Source organism: Protopterus annectens, chromosome 10.part0 (assembly GCF_019279795.1).
Source record: "Protopterus annectens isolate FY-2018-M chromosome 10.part0, PAN1.0, whole genome shotgun sequence".
NCBI lineage: Eukaryota > Metazoa > Chordata > Ceratodontiformes > Protopteridae > Protopterus > Protopterus annectens.
This window is the reverse complement of record NC_056744.1, coordinates 829,173,722-829,199,084: the sequence shown is the minus strand read 5'-3', so window position 1 is coordinate 829,199,084 and position 25,363 is coordinate 829,173,722. Positions and strand designations below refer to the sequence as shown.

The 25,363-nt window shown below is 41.2% G+C and overlaps 1 protein-coding gene across 1 annotated transcript in view; it reads right to left on the bottom strand.

Moving 5' to 3' along the window:
• PKN2 (protein kinase N2) overlaps window positions 1–25,363 on the bottom strand; it is a 2,214,272-nt gene that overhangs the window by 119,382 nt on the left and 2,069,527 nt on the right. Inside the window, exon 20 of the mRNA XM_044085632.1 lies at window positions 17,970–18,077. Within this exon, the coding sequence (XP_043941567.1) occupies window positions 17,970–18,077 (108 nt within the window). The remainder of the gene's footprint in view (window positions 1–17,969; window positions 18,078–25,363) is intronic.

The following is a 25,363-nucleotide window of genomic DNA, read 5'->3' as shown; positions in this document are numbered from 1 at the left end:
TTATTCTCATCTGTGGAGTTTAACTTGGAATGCCCATTAATCTGATCCTGCCTAAAAAAGGCACTAAGAGAAGAAAACCGTCAATTCACTACCCTGTCCTCTTTTGAGGAGAGGTGTGTACTCCATCATTTGCAAAGTAGGTATGAGCCACACACATTTCCACAAAAGTAAAGAAGAATCATGTATGCATGTAACACAAAAGATGAAACCAGACATTAAAAAAAAGCTGTTATACATATCAGGCCGGAATAACAACTTCTTTTCAAATGGTAACACTCTCCATATTATCTTTGAATGTGAATGGTCTCACAGGTATATACACAAAGGGAAGGAGTGAATTACATTAAGAAATTGCAGAGTGCAAACAGCCATGCTACAGGAGACAAATATGGAATATGTGAATATGACAAAGAAAGGATTTCAGGACGTTTATTCAGTGGAATATCTGGGACAAAGGAAAAGGGGAGTACAGTATTTACATTAATTGCTAGAGGAGTTCCAATAGTGATAGAAGATGGGAAATAAAGATAATAATGGTAGATTTGTAGTAGCAGTAAGAGGCTACTGGCAAGTGAGGAGGATTATGCTGGCATTTATTTATATTCCACCTAAAACTTCAACAGAGCTTACGACAATTCTGGGAAAAATAATCAGCTTTCAGCAGGGAATATTACTCGCAGGTTGTGGAGTCTTTCGGCTTTTCCCAGTTAGGGGTCGTCACAGCGGAACTCCGGTCCGCTAATGATTGGTAGTTGATTTTTACGTGCCGAGTTACCAGCCCTGACGCACAACCTTCAACGAAGGTATGCCCATTCACGCATGTCTCCACGCAGAAGACGCTCTAGCTGAGAATTGAACCAGACAGCATCTAACTGTGAGGCGACAACGCTACCGCAGCAACACCACCGCGAATATTACTCACAGGTGGAGACTGGAATTTGATTTGCAAAACTGAAGATGTATCTTGGGCGGCCTAAAAGGGAAAATATAACAAAAGAGGGTAGATTTTTGAAGACAGTTATGAAAATATTTGGTATGAAAATGTGAATTCAGTATCCCCCAAGTTAAAACTGAGATAGGCTAGACAGAAATTGTATTTCACAGGAACATGTGCATTTATTTGAAAGTTTTGATATGCATCCAATACCTATTTCAGATCATACACCAATAACAACTAAATCAAAAATGCAGGGTAATGAAATAAAAATGAGACACTGGCATTTCCCCACCTTTTTGTTAAACTGAAAGGGATTTAAGGAGTGGGTAGTGGAAATTATTCAGGAGTTATTAGGGAAGGCAGACATTTCTTTAGAAAATGTAGCTAGGGAGTAGGATTAAATGAAAGTGGAGTTTAAACATTGGGTAGAAATAAAAGGAGAAAGATATGGTTAAGGATTGGTGCAAATTATTTAGAGGGACTGACAAAGGTTAAAGTACTGCAGAATAAAGAGGATCTCACAGAAAAAGAATAGGTCCAACTGCAGTGCAACAAAATCAAAAGAAGGAAGTACCTGGATAACATGCAAGAGTTTAGAAAGATTGCTGTTAAGCAACTGTTTTTTTTTTTTTTATTATTATTTTTTTTAATAACTACAGAGCACTAAAGGTTTTAGCACAACCGCTTAGGAAACAAAGTAGAAGGGAGCTTAGGGAGCCTACAACACAGAATTAGAAATATTTCATAAATTTTATTAAAATCTATACAAAGCACAGAAATGCGGGGAAAAAATGTAAAAATGGACATAGAGAAACTGACTTAACTATCAGGGATTGATATCAGAGTACAGGCAAAGGGAAAGGAACAGGGGGATCCTAAGTGAAAGATCAGCACCAGTAGAGCTTTTATTGAATTTAAAACAGAAGTTGCTGCTAAAAAAGGGATAATTAGTAGGGCATATAGAATACTACATGATAACTAAGGAATCAATCAGAGAGGGTTAAAGGATTGGGAAGAGAGAGTGGCTAAGCAACTCACAAAGAAAAAAGGGAGGATATATGTATGGCTTCCAAATATGCAACAAAGTACAAGAGAGTTAAGATTTTTGCTTAGAAGTATTTGCACAGGTATTTTTATACCACAGAGTCCAAATAAGTTTTCCTCAGGTAAACTGCAAATGTGGGAGGTGTAAATAGGGAAGAAAGAGATAATTGAGAACATATTTTTTGGGAGAGTAATAATTTGACAGACTAACTATTCCCTGCAGACTATTCCGTGAGAAATACTGAGTGAGCAATTCCCTGCAGACTACTCCATGAGAAATACTCGTATAAAAAATAAAGCACGAAGATCAGTTCACAGGAAGAGACTACACTTTAATATGAGCGCTTTCATCGGCGTAAAACCATCTGACTTCTTCAGATTAATTGAACACAAAACATTACTTCCTTTTATACAAAAAACATCACTTCCTTTTGTACAAAAAACATCACTTCCTTTTATACAAAATATCAGTCACATGATCCCTAAATAATACATTTCTTAAAAAGTTTGCATTCAAGTGAAATAAAATAAAATCCACTATATCACCACAATGTCTTCTTCAATACAATCAGGAATGTTTGTGCAACATAAAATAAATAAATAAACAAACAAATAAAATAAAATGTAATATGCAAGTTGACCATAGCCTGTTCATTTACATAAACCCTATGATATCACTTATTTGAGAATGTCTTCAAATATGAAAATCTGCCTTTAATTTTAGTAAGCTAGAAATGGAGGCCATATCATGAAGTCCAGGTGGATGTGTGGCATCACATCTCAGTTGCCACACTAGTTCCTTGTATTCAAGGAACAATGGGGAGATGTGATGCCACACATCCACCTGGACTTCATGATACGGCCTCCACTTCTAGCTTACTAAAATTAAAGGCAGATTTTCATATTTGAAGACATTCTCAAATAAGTGTTATTTCATACGGTTTATGTAAATGAACAGGCTATGGTCAACTTGCATATTGCATTTTATTTATTTATTTTATGTTGCACAAACATTCCTGAATGTATTGAAGAAGGCATTGTGGTGATGTAGTGGATTTTATTTTATTTCACTTGAATGCAAACTTAAGAAATGTGACTGATATTTTGAATAAAAGGAAGTGATTTTTTTGTATAAAAGGAAGTGATGTTTTATGTTCAGTTAATCTGAAGAAGTCAGATGGTTTTACGCCTGTGAAAGCTGTCATATTAAAGTGTAGTCTGTTCCTGTGAGCTGGTCTTCGTACTTTATTTATTTTTTATACAAGTTTTATTCTTGTTTTGTACTCCGTGAGAAATACTGGTATAACTAAGGAAATTATTATTTTTTTTTTTTATGTATGACACAGAATCTGGACTGCCTAAACATAGTAAGGCCTTGCTGAGTTTAATTCTACTGGCTACCAAAAAAAGCAATTGCTAGAAAACGAAAGCCAGACTCTAAACCAAACACATTAGAAGTAGTGAATATAGTAACAGAGATGAAAGAACTGGAAGTAGGATTTTTAGAAAAAGGGTAGGAGCAAATTACATGAAAAAAAATGGGAACTGGAGGAACAATACATGCAGAATAATGTTTTGGAGGAAGAATGAGGTTTAAGGGAGGGCAGGAATTGAATGGGCTTTGTAATGTTTGACTGACAATGACTGGATAGATTACAAGTGATGTACATGTCTGTAACTGAAAATATGTCAATATGGTTTATTTTCATTTATACAAATGTATGACTGCCTATGTCGTGAGTGAAAATTCAATAAAGATGTTTTTTGTTTACAAAAAAAGTGGACAATAGTTGTATTTCATCAGCAAATGTTTATTACAAAGACATGCCCTGACCAGTACTCAGGGGTCTACTTTATATCATCGAAAAATTAAAATCTTGAGCACTGACATCAGTGAAAATGCAGAATGTCGAAATTAATTTTTTTGGATCGCAGTACAGTGGAGATCGGGATATTTGCCCTTTCCTCACTGTAGTGCGATCTCGGAGTTGGAATATATATTTAGCGGGGGGGTGTTGGGGTCACAACAGCAATTTTGACATTCTGAATTTTTGCTGATGTTAGCGCTCGAGATTTTAATTTTTTGATGATATAATGTAGACCCTACTTACTCAGGATGTTTTAATCTGCCTGAAGTTGTCCACATCCACAAAAAAGAAAATATTCGTCAAAAGCACTCTCCAGTCCAATGCATTCAATATCAAGGGGTTTTGGATCTGCACTGGCAGGCATGCTAGGTAAGGCAGACTGATTTGTCAAATGCATCACAGGGATGCTTTCTAAGTTGTTCTGAACATTAAAGATGGTCAGGCAATGGAAAAAAGAAGTTACAGAAGGCTACCCAGAAGGGTAAGAAGAGAGAAAGGAAGGATTATCAATGATGGTAATGAAGAATTACCTCAAAGGTAAGAAAAAGAGTAATAAAGGGAAAGAAACTATAGGGAGAGAGTCTTAAAGATACGATAGGGTGGGAGTACAGTAATAGTAACTGATTGAACACTTTTAAAGCACTAACAATATAGAAACTTTCAAAAAGATTATTCACTTAGCTAAGAGAGTGTGGCTTGACACGGCTGTACAGCAGTACGGCAAACGAGATCTGAGGTAACAGGAAGCAGAGCATTCTGGGTAGGATCTTGGCTCAAGAGTTTTTGGCTGAAGCAAGCTTGGTATAAGGCCAGCTCGGTTCCGAGGATGGAACCGATACCCCATCAGTAAGGAATGAACGAAGATTAACATCATCAGATATGGTAAATTATGTAGGAAGGGTAAGACAATCTTGCTACTAGTGAATTTCAACAATAAGCTCAAGTAAGTGTAGTATGACGGTCAATCTGAAATTAGAAAAAGAAAACTTTATAGTTTTCTAATTTTAACACACATCATACAGCTTATTACTGTAGGATTTTGGAAATGTTGCTAATAAAAAACTCTGAAAAAATATATGGGTTGGTTACTTCCTATCTGCCATAATTAACATCGGACAGCTAGCACTAAATACTGTGAAGGATTAAAATGCCTTCAATAAAGACTGCTTCTATACACTGTCAGACAAAACTTGAGATGTATGGTAAAATATTCTGAATTGCAAACAGAGTCTAGTAAATATGTTTCATACATTAAAAAAAAGAATGTGAGTGGCTGCCATGCTTGGTAGAAGTGAAACTTCTGTAAGGAAGTGTGAAGGAAAGCAAATGGTACAGATCTGGACAGTCAAGTATAAAGTCTGCTTTCTTCCACAATCTAATACATTTTAATTTCTCTCATTTTATACATATACTTATGTATGCTTGTATATATTGATTTATGTATTTGTCTATTCATACAATGATTTTACATTTTTTTTTCTTTTCTGAAGTATTGACTTTTCATAGCAGAGGCACCAGACAACAGAACTTGATTTCTTCTTCTGTTTTACTTCCTCTTTTTTGAAGTGGATTTATGTCTCTATAGCCACTGAGCACAAATCCAGTCTATAGTGGTTTAATGGAAGCAGTTGGCAGCATACCTTCCAACTGTCACTGATTTTCAGGGACATCCCTGATTTTGACTCAAATTTTAGGTCTGCCCCAATTAATCCCTTAAAACTGGTGAATGTTGGAAAAAAGGTGGGGAACTGATGTTAATAACTAATGATAATAATCACAGTTACATACTTCTTTTAGTTCAGAAAATGTATATTAATTCATATTCTCTTACTCAGTCAATGTTCCAAGTTAATAGTGTTAATATTTTAAAAGTGTCCCTGATTATTTCTGGATTTGTCCCCGACTGGTTGAGAACTATGGTAGCAGTACCACAGCTTGCAGAGTACGTTTCTTCTATGCATGTCTCATTAAGGGCCCACTGCATTGTAAAGCTCTATTTCACTTTTACCAATTTCATTTGAGAGTGGAGTAATCCCAGTCCTGCTCAACACACTCCCGATTTTTAGCTACCACACTTATTTCTATTCATGGTATAAATTAATTTTAAGTGCCACATCTTTGCCTTTATTCTGGATGTTCACACTTCAATATTCAGGGAATGGGTTGAGTGTAGGGTCTGACTCCCCACATTCATTTAACTAGCATGTTTCCCATTCCTGAATTTTTGTATTTTCTTAACAATTTCCATGATACCCATTTCCATAATTGTATTGTTTGTTACCCTTTGATAAGACATTTGATTAACTGCAGGTAGATTTGTATTTGTTTTTCAAGATGTACACATACCCTATAAGCACATTATAGATAAAACTACAGCCACCTCTCATTTGACCAAATCTCTGCAGTGTGTCCAGATTTTTTTGTCTATCCCTCAGAATATTTGTGGTTATTTGGCAAAATATTAAGGCTCGCAGTCACCAAATAAAGACAAGACATCTTCGATTGCATACTGCCTATCCTTCAGAAAATGCATGTTAATGCAAAAAAAAAAAAAGTCATGTACTTCCCAGAATGTTTCATCTGTGTTGCCCATTTTCATTTATCCTTGAAATATGGGGTTTGGGTCCAATGTTGGAATCGACTCAGCCATTACTACAACTCGCGCAGGCCAAGAACTCTCCAGCTTCACCCCTACCTATAATCCTACTCTCCCGGTTACCTCAGATCGTGTTTGCAGATTAGAGATATAACATCATAGACAAGAAAGCCTTTATGGAAACCATATCTGCTGTGTCATAGTGATTACAACAGAGTTATATATCCATTATCAGTTCTACCAAAGAGTCTTCAAAGGACAGGGGATGAAGAGAGGTGAGTAAACAATAAATGAAAATGGACAACACAGATGGAATGTTATGGTAAGTACATAACTTCCTTTATTTGATGATGTCAATTTTCATGTTATCCTTAACATATGTAACAGAGTCCCCAGCTACCTTAGACCTTGGGAGGACTCATAGAAGGATATTCCTAAGCACCATTGAACCAAAAGATGCTCTTCCCTTGGAGACCAAATCCAATTTGTAATGAGTAATAGTGCTGCACATATATCATCCACTGAAGCTCTAGATTGGAAAACTGCTGAAGTGGCTACAGATCTTGTAGAATGGGCAAATCGATGTTTTTTTTTGTTAAAGATGAAGGATATACAATCTTTGAGCCATCTGGCTAAGGTCACTTTGTTGACTGGTTTACTAGACCTTGCACTTGAAAAGGAGACAAATAGCTGGTCGGATTTTCTTATGTCTTTCGTTCTGTGTAGATAAAAATGTCACTGTCTGTGAACATCTAACAAATGAAAACAGTATTCACCTTTATTTGTAAAACTGGAAAGAATACTGGTAAATTAATAGTATGACTGACATTAGTCTCTGACACTACCTTAGGCAGAAAAGTGGATTTGTTCTGAAGGAAACACTGTCTTTGTGAAAAATCAGGTAAGCCGGTCTACATAAGGCTTGTATTTCTGAAATCCTTCTGGCAGAGGTTATTGCCACCAAAAATAAAGTTTTCCATGACAAATACTTTAGATCACAGCCTGCAGAGGTTCGAAGTGGGACTGTACAATGGTTTGGAACACTATATTTAGATCCCAAGGTGGAGTAGGATCCTTAAAAGGAGGTTTCAACAACAGTGTTCCTTTTAAAAAGGACTTACAAAGTTTATTAGAAGCCAAGGAACGTTTTTCCAAACATGGAAAGTATGGAAATGTGAAACAGCTGGTAACTGAATTTTATTGGTAGACGGGGAAGCTCCTGCACTGAAGAGAGAGACTAAGAAATCTAAAATGTTATCAACAGATGCAGAGAAGAGGTCGATATCCTTTTCATGAACCCAAAAGGTAAATCTCTTCCATTTACTAGTATAGATTTTACGGGTAGAAGGCTTATGAGAAGATAGGAGAATTTGACGTACCAGGTAAGAAAGGTTAATTTACTAGCAATTAATGGAACTGGAGGAACCATGTTGTCAGCTTGAGGTTCAGAATGTTTAGATGAACTAATCCTTCTGGATGGGACAGAAGGTCTAGAGCTGGGTCCAGAGTTGAAGGTCGCTGAATAAGATATGGGCAAAGAAACAGGAACCATATCTGTTAAAGCCAATAATGTGCAATGAGGATTACTTTGCTCTTCAGCCTTAGTGCTTTCTGTAAGAATTTTGGGATTACCGGTATCAAAAGAAAGGCATATAGAAGTCCGGAGGGCCAAGTGTGGAGCATAGCATCTCTTGATGACTCCCCCAGTGGGAGATCAGGGCAAAGTGCTTGTTGCACTTGTTCAGAAGAGAGGCAAAAAGGTTGCAGCAAGGCTGGCCCTACTGATAGAAATTTTTTTCTGTCACCTTTGGATTGAGAGACCACTTGCGAGGCAGGAGAATACATCTACTCAGTTTGTCTGCTATTGCACTGGAACTCCCCGGAATATGTGTTGCTATCAGAAAGCAGTTGGAAGAGCTTGCCCATTGCCATACACTGAGTGGTTCTCGACAAAGGGGGTAAGATTTGGTTCCTCTCTGTTTGTGGTGTACCAAACTACCGACATACTGTCTGCTTGAATTACAATTGTTCCCACAGGAAGAGCAGTTTGAAAGGCTTGCAGTGCTAAAAGCACCAATCAACTCCAGAACACTGATATGCAAGTTGGCCTTGAAGGGAGACCAACTGCCTTGGACAGTCTTGCCCAGAAAATGCCCCACCCCCACCCTATCTGGGAGGTGTCTTGTGTTCATTATGACCCTGGATTGTGGAAGGCCAAAGAGGCAGCCCACAAGAATTTCTCTGAAATGTATCCAAGACAGATCTTTTCTGAAAAGACTGGTGATCAAAACCTGGTCCAACATACGTTGGTACAGCACTGACCATTGACATGCAAGCAGCCATTGTAGAATTCTCATGAGATATCTTGCTAGGGAAAACTAGAGTTAATGCCGCTGCCATGGAACCTAGAGCCTGTAAAATTAGACGAATTGGTACTTTCTTGCTGTGGATTATTTTGTGAACCTGTGTTCTGATTTCCTGAAATCTCACAGGTGGAAGGGATGCTTGCTGTATTTAGTACTGCCCCTATAAACTCTAAACTCTTGAGTTGCATTCAGTTGAGATTGAGATTTTTTTTTAATTTATAGTTATTCCTAAGTATGTGCAGGTCTGGAGAACATAACCCCTTGCTTCTATCGATAGATGCCTGGTCGGAGTGGTAATGAGCCAGTCATCAAAGTACAGAAACACCCAGAATCCCTGAAGTGTCAAGTGAGCTGCTACTACAGCCATACATTTGGTGAACACCCTGGGAGATGTGGTGAGCCCAAAGGGCAGAGTCCTCAACTGATAACGACTGGCTCCTAGCAGGAAGTGGAGGAAAGTACAGTTTTGTACCTACCATAAATGTAGATGTCCAATAGGCATGCATCTGCAGTCCTTACAAATGGGTTGTCCTGTCGTCAGGCAGCCCTTCGGTCGGCCGGATTCCAAAGTCTGGGTCTGGCCTCGGCTGATGTCGCACTCCACCCGACGTCATAGCTGCAGTTATTCGGGTATAAAGGTATCAGCCGACGCCATCTTCCTCAGTGTTTCTTGCCCCAGATGCCAGGTGCCCTCTAGGAAGGCTAAATTTGGATAATTGCAAAAGTTTCCAAATAAGAAAGAGCAAATAAAAATAAACATGTATATACATATATACAAACAAATACACCATAATAGATTCTCCCAGCTAGCTAGAAGATGGGTAAATACCCTAGGAGTACCTCAGAGGGAAGGAGGGTGGGCAATCCTGACTGCAGATGCATGCCTATCGGACATCTACATTCTAGGTGGTTTTACATTTTTAATTCCTCTCAGAAACTGCCTGAGCAGAGGATGTGAGAAGACTGGAGGATCCAAGTTGTATTCTGCTGAAATAGCTGATGCATGAATCTTAATAGAAGAATAGGACAGGCCATTGTGGAAGAGCTCTGCCAAGTATTCCAGGATGTTAGCTATGTTTACCAGTGACACATTTTCTCCTTTTGCAGTACTCCAAATGTGATACCTTTTCCATTTTGCTGAATAATTTTTTCTTGTTGAGGGTCTGCGAGCCTCCAAGATAATGTCTTTAACCCTTTGAGATAAATCTGGGTTATTTGGTCTTATGCAATGTTCCAGGCAGTCAGCTGCAGTGTTTTTAGGTTTGGATGCAGGGTTTTGAAGTTGTTCTGTGTTAACAGTAAGGGAACTAGGGGTAGAGGCCATATTTGTTCCCGAGACATGCTCCTCAGTAATGGGTACCAATGCTGCCTTGGCCAGTCTGGAGCTATCAGGATGATCCTTGGACGGTCTTCTTTGATCTTCAATAGCACCTTGTGCATCAAAGGAAGAGGTGGGAATGCATATGCTGTCATGTCTTTCCAACTGAATGATAGGGAGTCCACTTTCCAAGCAAGTGGGTGGTACGTCCTCGTGCAGAATTTCTTCAGTTGGTGATTGTGTGGGGATGCAAATAAGTCTATTCCTGGTAGTCCCCATTTCCCTGTAATGGTTTTGAAGATGTCCGGATGCAGCATCCATTCGTGGGCATCCGTGGTAGTTTTGCTTAGTATGTCTGCTAGCATATTTTCTTTTCCTGGCACAAAAATTGCTTGTAACTGAATGTTGAAGCTCAGGGCCACATTCCAGAGGTCCATTGCCATCCGGCATAGAGGGTATGAATGTGTGCCTCCCTGTTTGTTGATGTACCACATAACTGTGGTGTTGTCTGTCCTTATCAACAGTTGACCCTGTCGAAGAAATGGTCTGAATGTCTGAGTTGCCAGTTTTACTGCCAGCATTTCCTTTTGATTTATGTGTAGGTGCAGCTGGTCTTGAGTCCATAAGCCTTGTATGCACTTGTCCAGCATGTGCGCCCCGAGGTCTGAGGCGTCCGTTGTGATGGTCTGGCTTGGTTGAGTGCTGTGGAAGGGCAGTCCTTTGTTTGATTGACAAGCCTGAGCCCACCATTGGAATTCTTGCTTCAGGCATGGAATTATTGGAATTTGGGTTTCTAGGCTGTGCTTGTGCTGAGACCATAAATTCCTTAGGTACCACTGTAGCTTTCTCATATGCAGTCTGGCATGTGGAATTAATATTATGCAGGATGCCATGTAACCCAGGGCTTGCAGGACTTTTCTTGCTGTTAGCTGGTTCTGCTTTGTTAATGCCAAGAAGTAGAGAGGGAGTTGCTCCTGTTTTTCTACTGTTAGGAATGCCATTTGTTTTGATGTGTCCAGCTCTGCACCCAAAAAGGTTATCCTTTGGGATGGTATCAGCCTTGACTTTTTTATATTGACTGTGTATCCCAGGGCTTGCAGTAGATGAATGACCCTTTTCAAGTCTTTTGTTAGCTTGTTTTTGTTGTCCGCTTGTAACAGGCAGTCGTCCAGGTAAGGGTAGATTTGAATTCCCTGAAGCCTGCAATGAGCAATTACTGATGCCAGGCATTTCGTGAACACTCTGGGCAGTAGATAAGCCAAAGGGCAATGCTGAGAATTGATAATGCTCTGATCCTGCAAGAAATCTGAGGTATCTTCTGCAATTTGGTCGTATAGGGACGTGCAGGTATGCTTCCTTGAGATCTAGAGTTACCAGCCAAGACTCCTTGCCCAACATGGGAAGAAGCTGCTGTAGGGTCAGCATTTTGAATTTTGGGACAATGAGGTATGTGTTTAAAGCGGACAGGTCGAGAATAGGTCTCCATTGGTTTTCTTTTCTTGGTACCAGGAAGAGCCTGGAGTAAAATCCTTGTCCTTGTTCCATAGATGGTACCTTTTCTACAGCTCTCATCCTTAGTAAGTGAGTTATTTGTTTTAGAGCTTCTGCCTTTTGATTTGGAGGTAGGTTTGGCATTCCTCTCTTCCTTGGTAGAGTATGGAAGTGAAACCTGTAACCTTGGTCTATTGTCTGTAAAATCCACTTGTCTCCTGTGATGTAATGCCAGTTTACTGAAAATAAGGCTAGCTTCCCGCCTAAGGGTGCTTCTAGTTGTTCCCTGGTAGGCAGTGCCAGAGCCAAGTCACTGTGATTGTCCTGTGGTAGTGGTGGTGGCTGGATCTGTGGCTGTACCTCGCTGGTTGTTAGCCTGCCACTGACGTCCCCTGTAGGCACCTCTGGATTGACCCCTGCCTCTTGAGCCTATTCCTGCCTCTCTGAGCTCTGGAGGTGTCTGGAAAGGACCAATTCTTGGAAGGCCAATTCCTGCTAAACCTTGGAGGTTGGACCTGCAAGAAATCCTTGACTGTCTGGACAGATTTTGCTTTCTCTTCCACCTTCTTCAGCACCTGCTGTGCAGGGGAGCCAAACAAATTGAGCTTGTCCATGGGAGCATCTAGGAGCTTTGATTTAACATGGTCTGGTAAGGACTGCTCTTTTAACCATGCATGTCTTCTGATCACTGTACCAGTCATGGCTGATCTAAAGGAAGCCTCCAGTGCATCATAGCCGCATTTTAAAGAATGATTACTGACCTGCTGAATGTTATGTACCATTTCCTGAACAGATTTTTTGTCTAATGGTTCATCGGAGGACAGCTTTTTAGTTAAGTGGTCTAACATAAATTCTTGATACTGGATCATGTGGAATTGACAGTTCAAGGCCCTAGCTGAAAGAGTAGCAGAAGTGTAAACTTTTTTACCCCATCTCTCTAAGGCCCTAGATTCCCTTTCAGAGGGGAGGGGGTTTTTGGCAGAGGTAGCTGCTACAGCCTTAGGTCCCTGGGAGATAGTTTCGGGATCTGCAAATGGAGCCTTATACAAATGATAATGTGTGTCCGGAACCCTGTAGTACCTATCGGGCTTAGCAGGGGGCGGAGGAAGAGAATCAGGAGCAGTACAAGCATCATTAAATGCATCATCCACAACAGTAAGAACTGGAGGAATGGCTAGAGGCCTATGCTGTGGCAAATGCAGAAAGGTTCTAAGCCTTTTCCTAGAGTCTGAAAAATCCTGGCCCTGCCATTGAAATTGTTCCCTCATAGCATGCAAGGTTTCCCCAAAAGAAAATTCCTCAGGCGGAGAGCCAGAAGGAATGGACTCTTCGGCATCAGAGTCTTCATAAGGGGAAAAAGGGCCCTCTGGAGGGTTAGAATTATCTGATTCATCAGAGGAGTCATCTGTAGAAACTGGCTCAGGGGGCTCTACTCTAGGCCTCTTCTCTGGAAGTGGGTGAGAGGCCCTGTCTGGGTGTGGTTGGGATCCCCGGATCAAAGAAATGAGATCCTCTGCTAGACTAAGCATTTGTGAACTAGAGCTAGGCCTGTGAGAGGGGGTCTTAGCAGGCACAGTTTTGGTAGATTTTGCTGCTTTAGCCCTGGCAAAGGCCTTAATCGACATGGTTGCAGGTAGCCTAGCAGCTCCACGTGCAGGGGTAGAAATATCCAAAGGGATAGTATCAGATAAATCCTGAGAACCTGCAAGAGCGGGTGGGATTTCAGTAGCAGATTCAACCATGCTGGATGAGGCCTCGGTAGGAGGTAAGCTTTCGGCCGAAGGAAGAACCGTGGACTCTGTTTCAGCCGAAACCGAGACACTCGAGGTTGGCTTAACCGCGGTTTCGGCCGAAACCGCGGACCGCGAGTGTCGGTCCTTTTCTTTGCGCTTTTTAGATATTTGCGTAGTCGGAGCATCCGACGGCATAATGTAAGCAAAAGCGGAGCCGAAAAACTCCTCAGCAAATTCCGACCGACGTCTAAGCGTTCGTCGGTTGAAAGAAGCACAGGCTAGACAAGCTGCTACGTCTTGGTCTGGGCCTAAACAAGGTAAGCAGTAAGAGTGGAAATCTTTATGAGGTATTTGTTTCCCACAAGTTAAACAGTTATTCACTTTTTCTGACATCGGCTGAGGCAAGAAAGAGTCCCCAACGGGGTACTTAGCTTTTTAGAAGTCTTCGGTAGTAGTAATCTCTGGTTCTGACCGACCGGCACTTGCGAACAGCTTCTGCTTCGGGCACCACGCGGCAAGAAAGACTGAGGAAGATGGCGTTGGCTGATACCTTTATACCCGAATAACTGCAGCTATGACGTCGGGTGGAGTGCGACATCAGCCGAGGCCAGACCCAGTCTTTGGAATCCGGCCGACCGAAGGGCTGCCTGACGACAGGACAACCCATTTGTAAGGACTGCAGATGCATCCTTGAAGGACATCTTGCTGGAGCACTTGTCCATTTTTATGTGATACAACACATCCTGAAGATCTATCGAGCACATCCAGTTGTCCTTTACCAAAAACGGAAGAATGGACTGTACCATGACCATCCGGAATTGGATTTGACAAAAACAGTGAAATCCAAAAATGGTCTTCAGTCTCCTGTCTTTTGTGGGACTAAAAAGAATCTTCAGTAAGTTCCAAATTCTTTCTAGTCTAGTGAGACTTCTTAGATGACTCTTTTCTCTATCAGTTTTTGAATTTCTAGAACAGCTGGTTCCCTCTGACTGGGTGGAACATCAGGAATTTTTTTGCATACGGGGGGGATGAAAAGAAAAATGTATGGTATAACCTCGGGAATACTCCTCTGCACCCAAGAATTTGTTGTTACTTTTAGTCAGTCGTTTTGGTGCAAGGATAAGAATCCCCCGACTGCCTCCAGAGGAAGACAATCAGGCTTCCTTTCAGGAACACCGAAAGGGCTTACCCGAGAAGGAATCTCTGAAGCTGTGGTTCTGTGGAACATCTCTGCTGCATGAATGGTGTCTTCCATTGCAGTCCCCCCCTCTGCCCCTGGGGAGAATTGGCTCCACATGTATCGGGGAAAGGCCCTTGGGACTTTTTGAATCACATCTTTTCACTGCTCTTCCGATTCCTGGAAAAAGATCTTTGAGGAATGGAAAAACATACACCCACAACAGAAAGTGTCGTGCCATCCTTCTCACACCTGATAATGTCTCTCTAACCTTTGAGCCAAACAGAGAGGATCTGTCAAAGGGTACATTGACAAATGAAGACTTGAAGTCACACAGACGCATCCAGGCGTGTCTCCTTTTGGCTATGCCTGAGCCCACCATTCGGGTAAGTCCCTTCAGCTGCATGCACAATGAGCCTCATGGAAGAGTTGGACACAGATTCTAGGGTAGCCAAATGGGAAGCAACTTTTTCCTGGACTCCCTCAGTAACAGCTCCTGCCAGGGTATCAGACAGCTCCTTGATCAGATCCCTCTGAAGTGTGGTAAAATGTGCCAGGAAATTCAAAGACCTTAAGGTGAAGGTCGATGAAGCATAAACCCACTTCCAAATCTACCCATCATCTGAAACTCTGTTGGGTGGATGGACAGAGGAACTCTCCTCAGCTAGTTTCTTTTTGGTGGCAGCCATTACGGCCATGGCATCTACCGCTAATCTTTTGACCCAGAACTGTTTATCCTCAGGGGCGGATAACATTTTGTCAGGTCTCTTGGGGATGGGTTCAGTGGCATCTGGTGCCTTCCACGCTTGCTGAGAGATCATGTGAATGAGCTTGTCAGTGGGCAGAATCACCAAGTGGTAGACGGGCGAATACTGAAAGCCTGCAGGTAAACGGATTCCTCAGAGGAAGGATCTTGGGACTGCCACTCATCCCTCTGTTTCAATATTTCTAGGACGTCTCCAAAGAAGACTTCATCAGGGAGTGACCTTGGGGACCCTTCCCCTTCATTAAAATCAGTGTCTTCTGTAATCTCTTCCTCAGGGGAATCTAAGCGCTTCATCTTGCACATCTTCTGAGGAACCTCCTGAGGGGATAAGTCTGGTAAGGCATCAGAAGATGACAGAATTTGTATCTGAGGCTGTGGAGGATTTGGCACTCATTGCCTCAGTGGAGAGACAGTTTATATAACTAAGTGTGAGAAAGGTATTTGCTCTGAAGTTGAAGGAGCTGACTGAGTGACTGCAGTAGACTAATCTCTCTCCATTGCCTCGAAGGCTGCCCCCCCCCCCAAAAGATGGAAGGGAGCCCGGAACTGAGAGAGACTGCCTTGAAACCATGGTTACTCCCCGCCCAGAGACAGCCCCCAAGACAGAAGTCAGAGCTGAACTGATCCAGGCCAAAGCTCCAAGGTGCAAGGACAGCTCTGAAAAAATTGGAGTCGACCAAACTCCTCATAACCGACAGGACAGATATGGCTCCGGGGGGGGGGTCTCCAGATCTGAAAGAACCAATGAATTTCAAAGCAATAACCAGTTCTGAAGAAAGAGAAATCTTTGGAACTGATACAGTCAGTGCTGGGCAACTCAGAGCTGGAAACTCTAACACCCTGGAGGATGTCAGAGGAGGAGTAGTTAAAGGAGTGAAGGAAGGTTCAGCTCCTACCCTCATGGGGGTCGGAGGCGGAGGGAGACCTGTATATCCTCCCGCCCACAGGATTTTATTCACCAGTCTCTCCACGTCGATTTCTCTTAGGCTTTTGGTGGAATGTACGGACATTAGAGAGGGTGATTTTGGGCTTTACAGAACAATCTCAGGTAATTCACCCACAAAAGGATTGACTGAAGGGGAGTAAACTGTCCTAGGCAAAACTTCTTGCTCTACTGTCTGAATGCTCTGAGCTGATTAGTCTGTGTCGAGGAAGATCCAGGAAGAAATGTTTCTGGAGTCGAAGTTTGAATCTGTTCTGTTACTGAAGACTTCAGCATCAAAAGTTTGGATCCAGCAGTAGTCGTCAATGCCGATGATTTGTCAGGTACCGAAACTTTTGATGTAGTATCCGTCAGTTCTGAAGAACCTTGAGGAACCGAGGATCTAGGTTCTTTGTGTGTCAGTGCCAAAGGTGATGATGGTACCAACAGATTTCTCTTTTTTGCTTTCTCCAAGAAGGACGAAGAGGAAGGCAAAGAAACACTGGTTTTGCTTTCTCTCTAAGCAGACATGCCTTCTCCAAAGGCGGAAGAAATCACACCTTTGAGGATTCATTTATTTTTCCTTTCGACAAAGGCCCGATGACTAAACCCATGGCAAACACTGTAATCTTCTTGTAAATAAACTGGGCCCAAACAATACATGCGGAAAAGGTGAGAATCTGAAAGCAGAATCTTGTGGCCACTCTTCTGCCATTTTTTTGAAACCAGAGGGACCCATATTTTTTTCAGCCATCACAGAAAAATAGTCTTCAAAACTACCAGATCTAAGAATTCAAGCACACACCACACTGAGTAATCTCTTGCACAGAAAACACTCAGACAAAAACTAGTGATATTTTAAATAGCAGGCTTTTTTTTTTAGCAAACAGAAAGAGAGAAAAGGAGAAAAAGAACTACCAGCTATGACAGTATAAGGTACACCGAAGTGTACAGAAAAGGGAAAGGAAATACAAAATTACAAAGGGTAGGATATAATAAGGATAGTGATAAAATAATATTTAGAAGGAGACTCTAACACATCTATCTAGGAAAGTGGCAAACCAGATCTGATGTAACCGGGAGTGTGGGCTTGTGGGTTGGGGTGAAGCTTGAGAGTTTTTGGCCTGCACAAGCTATAGTAATGGCCGGGTCGGTTCCGATATCAGACCCGAACCCCATATGTCAAGGATAAAATGAAAATTGACAACATCAGATCTGTTATTCTAGCAGCATTCTGAGTAAGACCAAGTGTTTTAACTGCGTCTTTATTTTGTGGGATCTGTTCTAAATGACAAAGAGTCCCTTTTTCCTAATGGTGTGTGTGTGTGTGTGTGTGTGTGTGTGTGTGTGTGTGTGTGTGATACAGGGTTCTCACACTCCAGAATCTGCACAAAGCAGGTTACCTTCCCTTGCCAACTCATAGTTCAGCAACAGTTGGGCACGAAATAGCACCACCGTACAGAAGAGTCTCACTTCTGTTTCACTTTTTGTTTCATTCCAAACTCACACTACTATGCCTAAAGAAGTTTCACTTCAAAAATTACTACATTATAAAATATATGATAGACTACATGCAATAAACTTAAGCAGGTATTACTTTGTTATTCAATTCTGTTTCTTAGTACAATGAGAATTAGTAATTGTTAATTAATGTAACTATTCCTCACATGGAAAAGGATTAAGAAAATCATGCCCAACAGCAAAAGTTACTACTTCATTTCTTAAACAGATATTTGTAAACATAAACATACCCTTCTCATAACTGAAATGGCTTCAGTGGACAAGAACCGTGGATACCTTACTTCATCATTTACAATACTGTCAAATACCTCCTCCTCATCATCCCCAGGAAATGGTGACTGTGAAACAGAAGATACACATGAAATGACTTGATTAACAGTATTAAAATAATTTTTCTGTATGATGGTGAAAATATCACACAAGTACATGATCAAAATAAGGCACATTTTCCTTAAAATGTTTAGAAGGCGTGAGACTAGCATTCCATCATTTGTTACGAGTTAAGTGCAAAGAAATTAGATCGGATTTTTCTTAATATTAAATACAAACCTATTTCAGACAAACTACTAAAAGTCTTTTATACTCCATATTTTCACATGATCACTGCTGACATCTATTACTGTGTGCGAGACTCTCAACTTCTCCGCCCCATCAAAGCTGCAAGAAAATTCTGAAGTCGCACTACATTTTCAGTCTTATTAAGTGATCACAGATTATGTTAAACATAACTACATTTTGCACACTTCCAATGCTAGTTAATATAAAGAAAAGACAACATACTTAGCACAATGACTGATCTGGCATACTTCTCAACATGTTAAGAGGCAGATAGGGAACACAGACTGCAGCAATGTGTGTGACAGCCAAAATGTGAGATACCCACTTTTCACACTGTGCAAGAAGCATTCCAATTTCATAGTTCAGAGGTGAAATGGCCTTTCAAACACATGTATTTTTCCTTTGTTTTTAATTAAGCAGCATGTGTCATTCAGAAGTGGACTGTGTTTTATTTTGACAATGCATTCCTCAATAAAGATCACAAGTCAAGAAGGAAAGCATCATCACCACAACAAAATGCATTATGCACTATGGAATGATGCATTTCATTGACAATAAAGAAAAAAAATTGAAAGACCATTTCACCCCCTGCAACATGAAAACTGCATGCTTTTACACAAGTACTACGGCAAAAAAGCAAAATTGTCTAGCTCTACGTCATCCTTCCAATACCCCCTGCAGCACTGCCTGAACTTGCTAATGCATTTCACACTCTTCTACACAAATGGGTAATTCAAAACTGAAAAAAAACTCAGTCCACATGTAATGCAATGCCTTGCCACTAGAGTATATTAAAGTCTTGATTATAGCCAAATAGACTGAACTTGAATACAGGCTCAGGAAGTTCATGGCACAGACTAGGAGGATGGGTGTGCTCACTACAGGGAGAGAGACAGGGCCCAGCTACTCCTCTTCACTGCTCCCAACAAAATCACAGCTAGAGGGCAGTGGTGATGTCATAAGTGTGAGGGCTGATGCAAGAATGACATGGCCATAGCCACTGATGGTAGCTCTTGTTGGTCACGAGGAACACCACCACATGAATTGACAGGGAAGCTTAGGTGGCCCCTTCAGCGACACAGCTGCATACACCACCACTATCCAAGGGAAGGGGTTACGGCATTAATACAAAATATGCTTTAACTGATGGGAATCTGGTAACAGCATCAAACAACCTGATGGACAGCCTCTCCAGACAGTTCCTTCCCTATAGGATCTGCACGGGAAATCCAAACCATTAAAGAATGAAGAGGCTGAAATCAAAGCTTGAGGGTCGGCAAGTGAAGGGATGAAAGCACATAAAATTCATGTATCATAAAAGGGATGAGAAACTGGTTAAGCAACAGGACACAACATTTCAGGTAGGGTGGTGTTTACCAGTGTTGCCCACTGGGCTCTATAATGTGGCCAGTTATTTTGGACTACTGTTCTTGAATTCAAAAGTGGGAAAAAGTCTACAGATAATCAGCTATGGAGATGACTGCAAGCTGGATAACTACTACTTCAGTAAAACATGCAGAAATTTGCCAGTATTCCTGAATGAGCTACCACAAAGTTACATCTGGTGCAGAAATAATGCCCTCACATTTAATGTCAGTAACTGCAGTAATTTTGCTGTGTACAGAAATAAAGGTCCATAAACAACATTAACTATATAGTAATGTATACACACGCACACACATAGACAAATATACAGATACATACACTGTATGTGGGTTGTAGACATATATACCAAAGCAAACACTGAACACAAATTACCTAACGAAACTGAAAATACATATCATCAAAACGGTTTATCTTTACAACGCTGAATCACAGTGGTGTGAATGCTCATATGAGCATCTCGTAACCACAAAAGTGAAAACGGCAACAGTTCGTAATGATCGAAAATCAGCAAATCGAAAAGCAGATTCGCTGATTTTCAAACAATAATGTCGAAACAAAAATGTAATAAGGTTTAAAGCAGGGGGGCAGGCCCCCCTACTTTAATATTATAACTCCGAGATCGCACTACAGTGGGGAAAGGGGCCATTTCCCCGGTCACTATAGGGCAATCTGCCCCAAAATGCCGAATGTGCAATGAGCAAATGTCAATGTGCATTCGCTCATTGCACATTCAATCCTTTTTCCATTTGGTGTTTGCAAACTTCGCAAACTGCCGTTCAGACAATTGCTGTTCGCCCTTGTGCAATACACACAAATGAAGGTAAACCCATCAAAACACTGTACTACCAGATAAATTTATCAAAAACAAAGATGCGCATTTTATTAATACATCCAACAAATCCATTAAGAAACCAAAAGTGACTTAATTTATTATTTACTTAATATTTATTTATATTTGTTGACTGGGAGTGTCCAACTGGACGTAAGTCCATTTTCAGCGGAGGCCCGTGGAGAAAAGCTCCACAGTTAAAATAAACAGACAGTAGTTACATTGGATTACATAGCGATTAACAATTTACATAGCAATTACTTACAACATATTTACAGATAAAGAACATAGTACATCAGTAGACAACTAGAATCTTTATCTGTGAAGTACATAACAGACATTAACAAATGTTACAAGAAGAAGTTCCTGCTGTATAATAAGTACTGGCTTATGAGCATCTGAGCTTGCTATAATCAAGGTAGTTAGTGGAGTGGAAAGAAAGGTAGTGGTTGGATGGGAAGGGTGATATTAGAGTGGGAGTTGCGAGGGCACAGCCAGCATGTTTTTAGGTGCGCCTTTAGTACAGTTTTGAAGTGGGTGCATGATGGTACGGAGATAATTGTGGGTGGAAGGGAGTTCCATAATTTGGCTATGGTGCAAGAGAATAGTGCTTCACCAGCAGAGTTAGTAAATTCTGGAGGGATGGGACATTTAGTGGATGATTTACTAGTTTGTAGGCAAGTGAGAGTTGTTACCATTGAAGGAGGTGAGGGAGTTCAAGCCAGCCCAGTTCAGCAAGTGAGAGACAGTGGTGACTACGGTAGGATGCCCCTGTGGCGAATTTGGCGATTTTGTTGTAGCAGGTGTCTAGCTTGTTTAAATCGCATTGCCTTAGGTTGGTATATATTGGACAGGCATAAAGTAGGGTGGAGATAAGGTGGGAATTTGCTATTGAAATCTTTGCTGCTTTGGTGAGAAGTTGCTTATTTCTGTATAACGCTCCTAGTTTATCGCGGACTTTTTTATGGTCAAAGATATGTGAATGTCAAATTTCAGTTTATTGTCTATTTCCACTCCTAGCAATTTAGTGTGTTCAGTTGGGTATATAGTGGTGTTGTCTTTTGCTGTGATGTTAAAGTGAGAGTTGTTTTGAGTATGTTTGGTGGGTTGGAAGATAAGTAGTTTAGTTTTGTTTGGTTGAGTATTAATTGGGCATCGGATAACCAAGTTTCAACAGAGGAAAAGGCTTCCTGTGTGACTTTTTGCAGTTTGGGTAGGGACTGGGATGAGCAGATGATGGTTGAGTCATCTGCGTATTGTATGAGTGTGCCATGTTTGGTGGCAGAGGCTAGATTATTGGTGAAAACAGAGAAGAGCAGGGGTCCAAGGATGGATCCTTGGGGAACCCCTATGGAGACAGGTAGTTGGGGAGATATGTCATTCTACTATACAACGGATTGTTGGCGGTCAGACAGGTAACTCTGAAACCAGTTGGTGACCGATTGTGAGAAGGATAGGTTATTGAGGACAGAGATAAGTTGTTTGTGTGGGACCATGTCAAATGCTTTAGATAGGTCTAGGAAAGTAGCAGAGGAGAGATAGCCATTGTTTTTATGCTGAAGGATAGTGTTAGTAAAGGAGAGTAAGGCAGTGGTGGTGCTATGGTTTGGTCGGAAACCATGCTGAGTATTGGAAAGGAGGTTGTTAGTAAGGAGGTAGTCTGAGACCTGAGAGTGTATGCATCTCTCTAGTATTTTGGAGAGTGGAGAGAGAATAGCTATGGGGCGGTAATTGGTTAGTTCTGTGCAGGGTCTGCCTTTGTGGAGGGGAATTATATGTGATACTTTTCACAGTGTGGGAACGCAACTTTCTGACAGAGATCGGTTAATCAAGATGGATACTGGGTAGGCCAGAGCATCAGCTGCGATTTGTAGGTATCCACTTGGGAGGTTGTCTGCTGCTAATTTGGTGGGCTTAAGTTTAGTTAAGAGTTTTTTTTATGTTGGAGGTAGGTACAGGAGAAAAAGAGAAGGCAGTGGGGAGATTACTAGTTGAAGGTGTAGGTTGGAGGGGAGGGGGGTTGTGCTGTTTAGCTAGCAATAGTATGGTTTGTGTGAAGTGTGTGTTGAATGAGGTAGCAATATTTTCTGAGGAGTGAGGGATGTTAGGAGGAGGGGTACGGACTTTACCTGGGTGGAGGATGGAGTTTATGGAGGACCAGAACTATTTGGGGCTGTGTTGAGAGGAGTCTAGGGCAGACTGGTAGTATTGGAATTTGTCCTGTTTTATTAGCTTTTTGACTCTATTGCGTATTTCTAGGAATTTCTGTCTAGTTGAGGGGGTTTTGGTTTTGCGCCAGTGCTCCCAGACTTTATCCCTGTTCTTCATTTCTGACTTAGTGGTTTTCTGTAGCCATGGGGAGGGTTGTGCTTTGATTCTGGAAAGTCTTATGGGGGCATGGTAATTAAGGATGCTCAGGAATGTAGTATTAAAAAATTCAACTGCGTCATCAAGGCTGAGGTACTTTAGAGGATGCCAGTTACATTCTTTGAGGGATGAGATGAATGTGAGTGGGTTAAAGTTTAGTTTTTTACGTATTTGACGGTAGATGACAGGTTTAGCTTGGTATAGGTATTTTTTGAGTAGGAATGTTGGGGAGTGATCACTGAGGCTATCTGATAAGCAGGCTGTTATATATGACTGGGGGCTCTTACTGACTAGTATCCATTCCAGGGTAGTGTGCTTGCTGGAGTTTTTATTTATCCTGGTTGGTGACTGGACTAGCTGGGTGAAGCCATGAAGGTTTACATGATGGGTTGGATGGTTGCCAGAACAGGATTGCCAGTCAATATTGAAATCACCTAAAATGATTGTTTCTTGGGGGAGATGGTGGGTAGACCAGCTGAGGAGGTTTTCTAGTGGAGGGATGTTTGGGCCAGGTGGGAAGTAGCATCCAATTATGTTGATGGTTTTGTTTTAGTTTATTTTGAGGTTGGTATATATTATTTCTTCATTGCCTATTTGTGGAGCTGATGATTTTAAGATCTGGATGTTTACATGCTGTTTAAATATTATAGCTACACCGCCTCCTTCCTTGTTTAGCCGGTCTACTCTTAGTATGCCATAACCGGTCGGGAGTATTTGCTCACTGGTAATGTGAGATTTTAGCCAGGTTTCTGTCAGGATGACTATTATCTGGGGAGTACAAGTCTATGGTGGCATGGAGTTCATGGACTTTGTTGGATATACTTCTAATATTTAGGCTTAGTAGAAGGAAGTCACTTGGCTTTCTATTGGCCGTAATATGGGAGAAGTTGTGGTTTCTAGTCTGATTATGAGGATTGGGGTTGGAGATGGTAGGGCCAGGTTTGGGTGGATATTTCCACTTAGGGCTAGTTTAGAAATGCATGAGGTTATTAGTTTTCTCAGTTTTTGAATGTGTTTGTTTATAAGGGAAACTTTATGATTGTGCTCTTTGGGTAATAGGTATGGTGGGAGGGTTACTGTGTAAAGTTGTAGGGATGTTTGGATGGATATTTCCACTTAGGGCTTGTTTAGAAATGCATGAGGTTATTAGTTTTCTCAGTTTTTGAATGTGTTTGTTTATAAGGGAAACTTTATGATTGTGCTCTTTGGGTAATAGGTATGGAGGGAGGGTTACTGTGTAAAGTTGTAGGGATGCTTTATGCTTGAGTAATATAGTTGGTAGAATATGTGGGGGGTGCATAGGGATGTTTCTTGAGTTGGTGGGAGGGGAGATGAGTGAGGGTGAGACATGAGTGGTGGTGTGAGTAGTACAGTGGTAGTGGTTGAGTGGGGGAATGATGGAGCTTTGGTAGGATGTAAGATATGCAAGGACAGTGCATGCTGTGAGCATAGGTAAGGTATGCTTGTACATGTCAGTTGAGGAGGTGTGACAGTAGTGGGAAGATGGAGGAGGTAGTGTTGGGTTAGTGCTGTGGTTGGCTACTAGAAAGATGGGAGGGGTTTGTGAGTGTAATAAAGGTGGGACCACTGGGGGCGTGAGGGAATAGGGGGCAGGGTTGGGAGCGAAGCGGGTAGAGACCCTGTTAGTTGCTCTTATGAGGGGGCTGGAAACAATCAGGTAACAGAGTTAACTGATAAATGAACATATGATAGTGACAAGGGTGGTTGTAATTGTAAAAATGGTGCCTGCCACAGGTAACATTTATTAACTTTGGGATTGTCTTAAGGTAATAAACAGGGAAGGGGGAGGGGAGAACAAGGGTGTGAGCAGGCAGTTCTTTGTACTGCTGCTAATGAGCCAAAGCAAAGACAAGTTTGTGCTTAAGAAACAAATCACAATTGACCAAGGACTGCTCTGAAACTGTAAGTCATTTCTTAACCATTTGCCAGGTGGAAAAACAGGATAACCTTGTATCAGTAGGCTACTGTGGTCACAGTTTAAATTAACAAACACACAGTATTGATCAGTTATGGATACTATTTGCTAATAGAAGGGAATAAGAGAGAAAGTGGAAGATGAGTGTGTGTAAATATGTAAAACTTAAATATGAATATTAGATGCAATAATGTGAGGAAACTCCACAGAAGAAAAAGAAGTTATGTACTTACCATAACGTTTCATGTATGTTGCCCATCTCTTCCTTCATTCTCACTGGTGGGTCAGATCTGTCTCAGCCACTGCATAAGCTTGAAGTCCTCAGCTAAGCTCATGGGCATGTTTCCCTACCCATAAGTACCTCAGATCTTGTTTGCCCTCAAGCAGTGACTAGGAGAATAATTTTATTATTATATTAAAAACCCACATGATTTCTGAGGCTATAGAGTCCTGTAAAGATCCAATTAGAACTACTCAGTCTCCCAGGAGAGAAGGTAGGAGGTTTATGGTGGGTGGATTGTGAGAATAAAGGAAAATAAAGAAAAAAT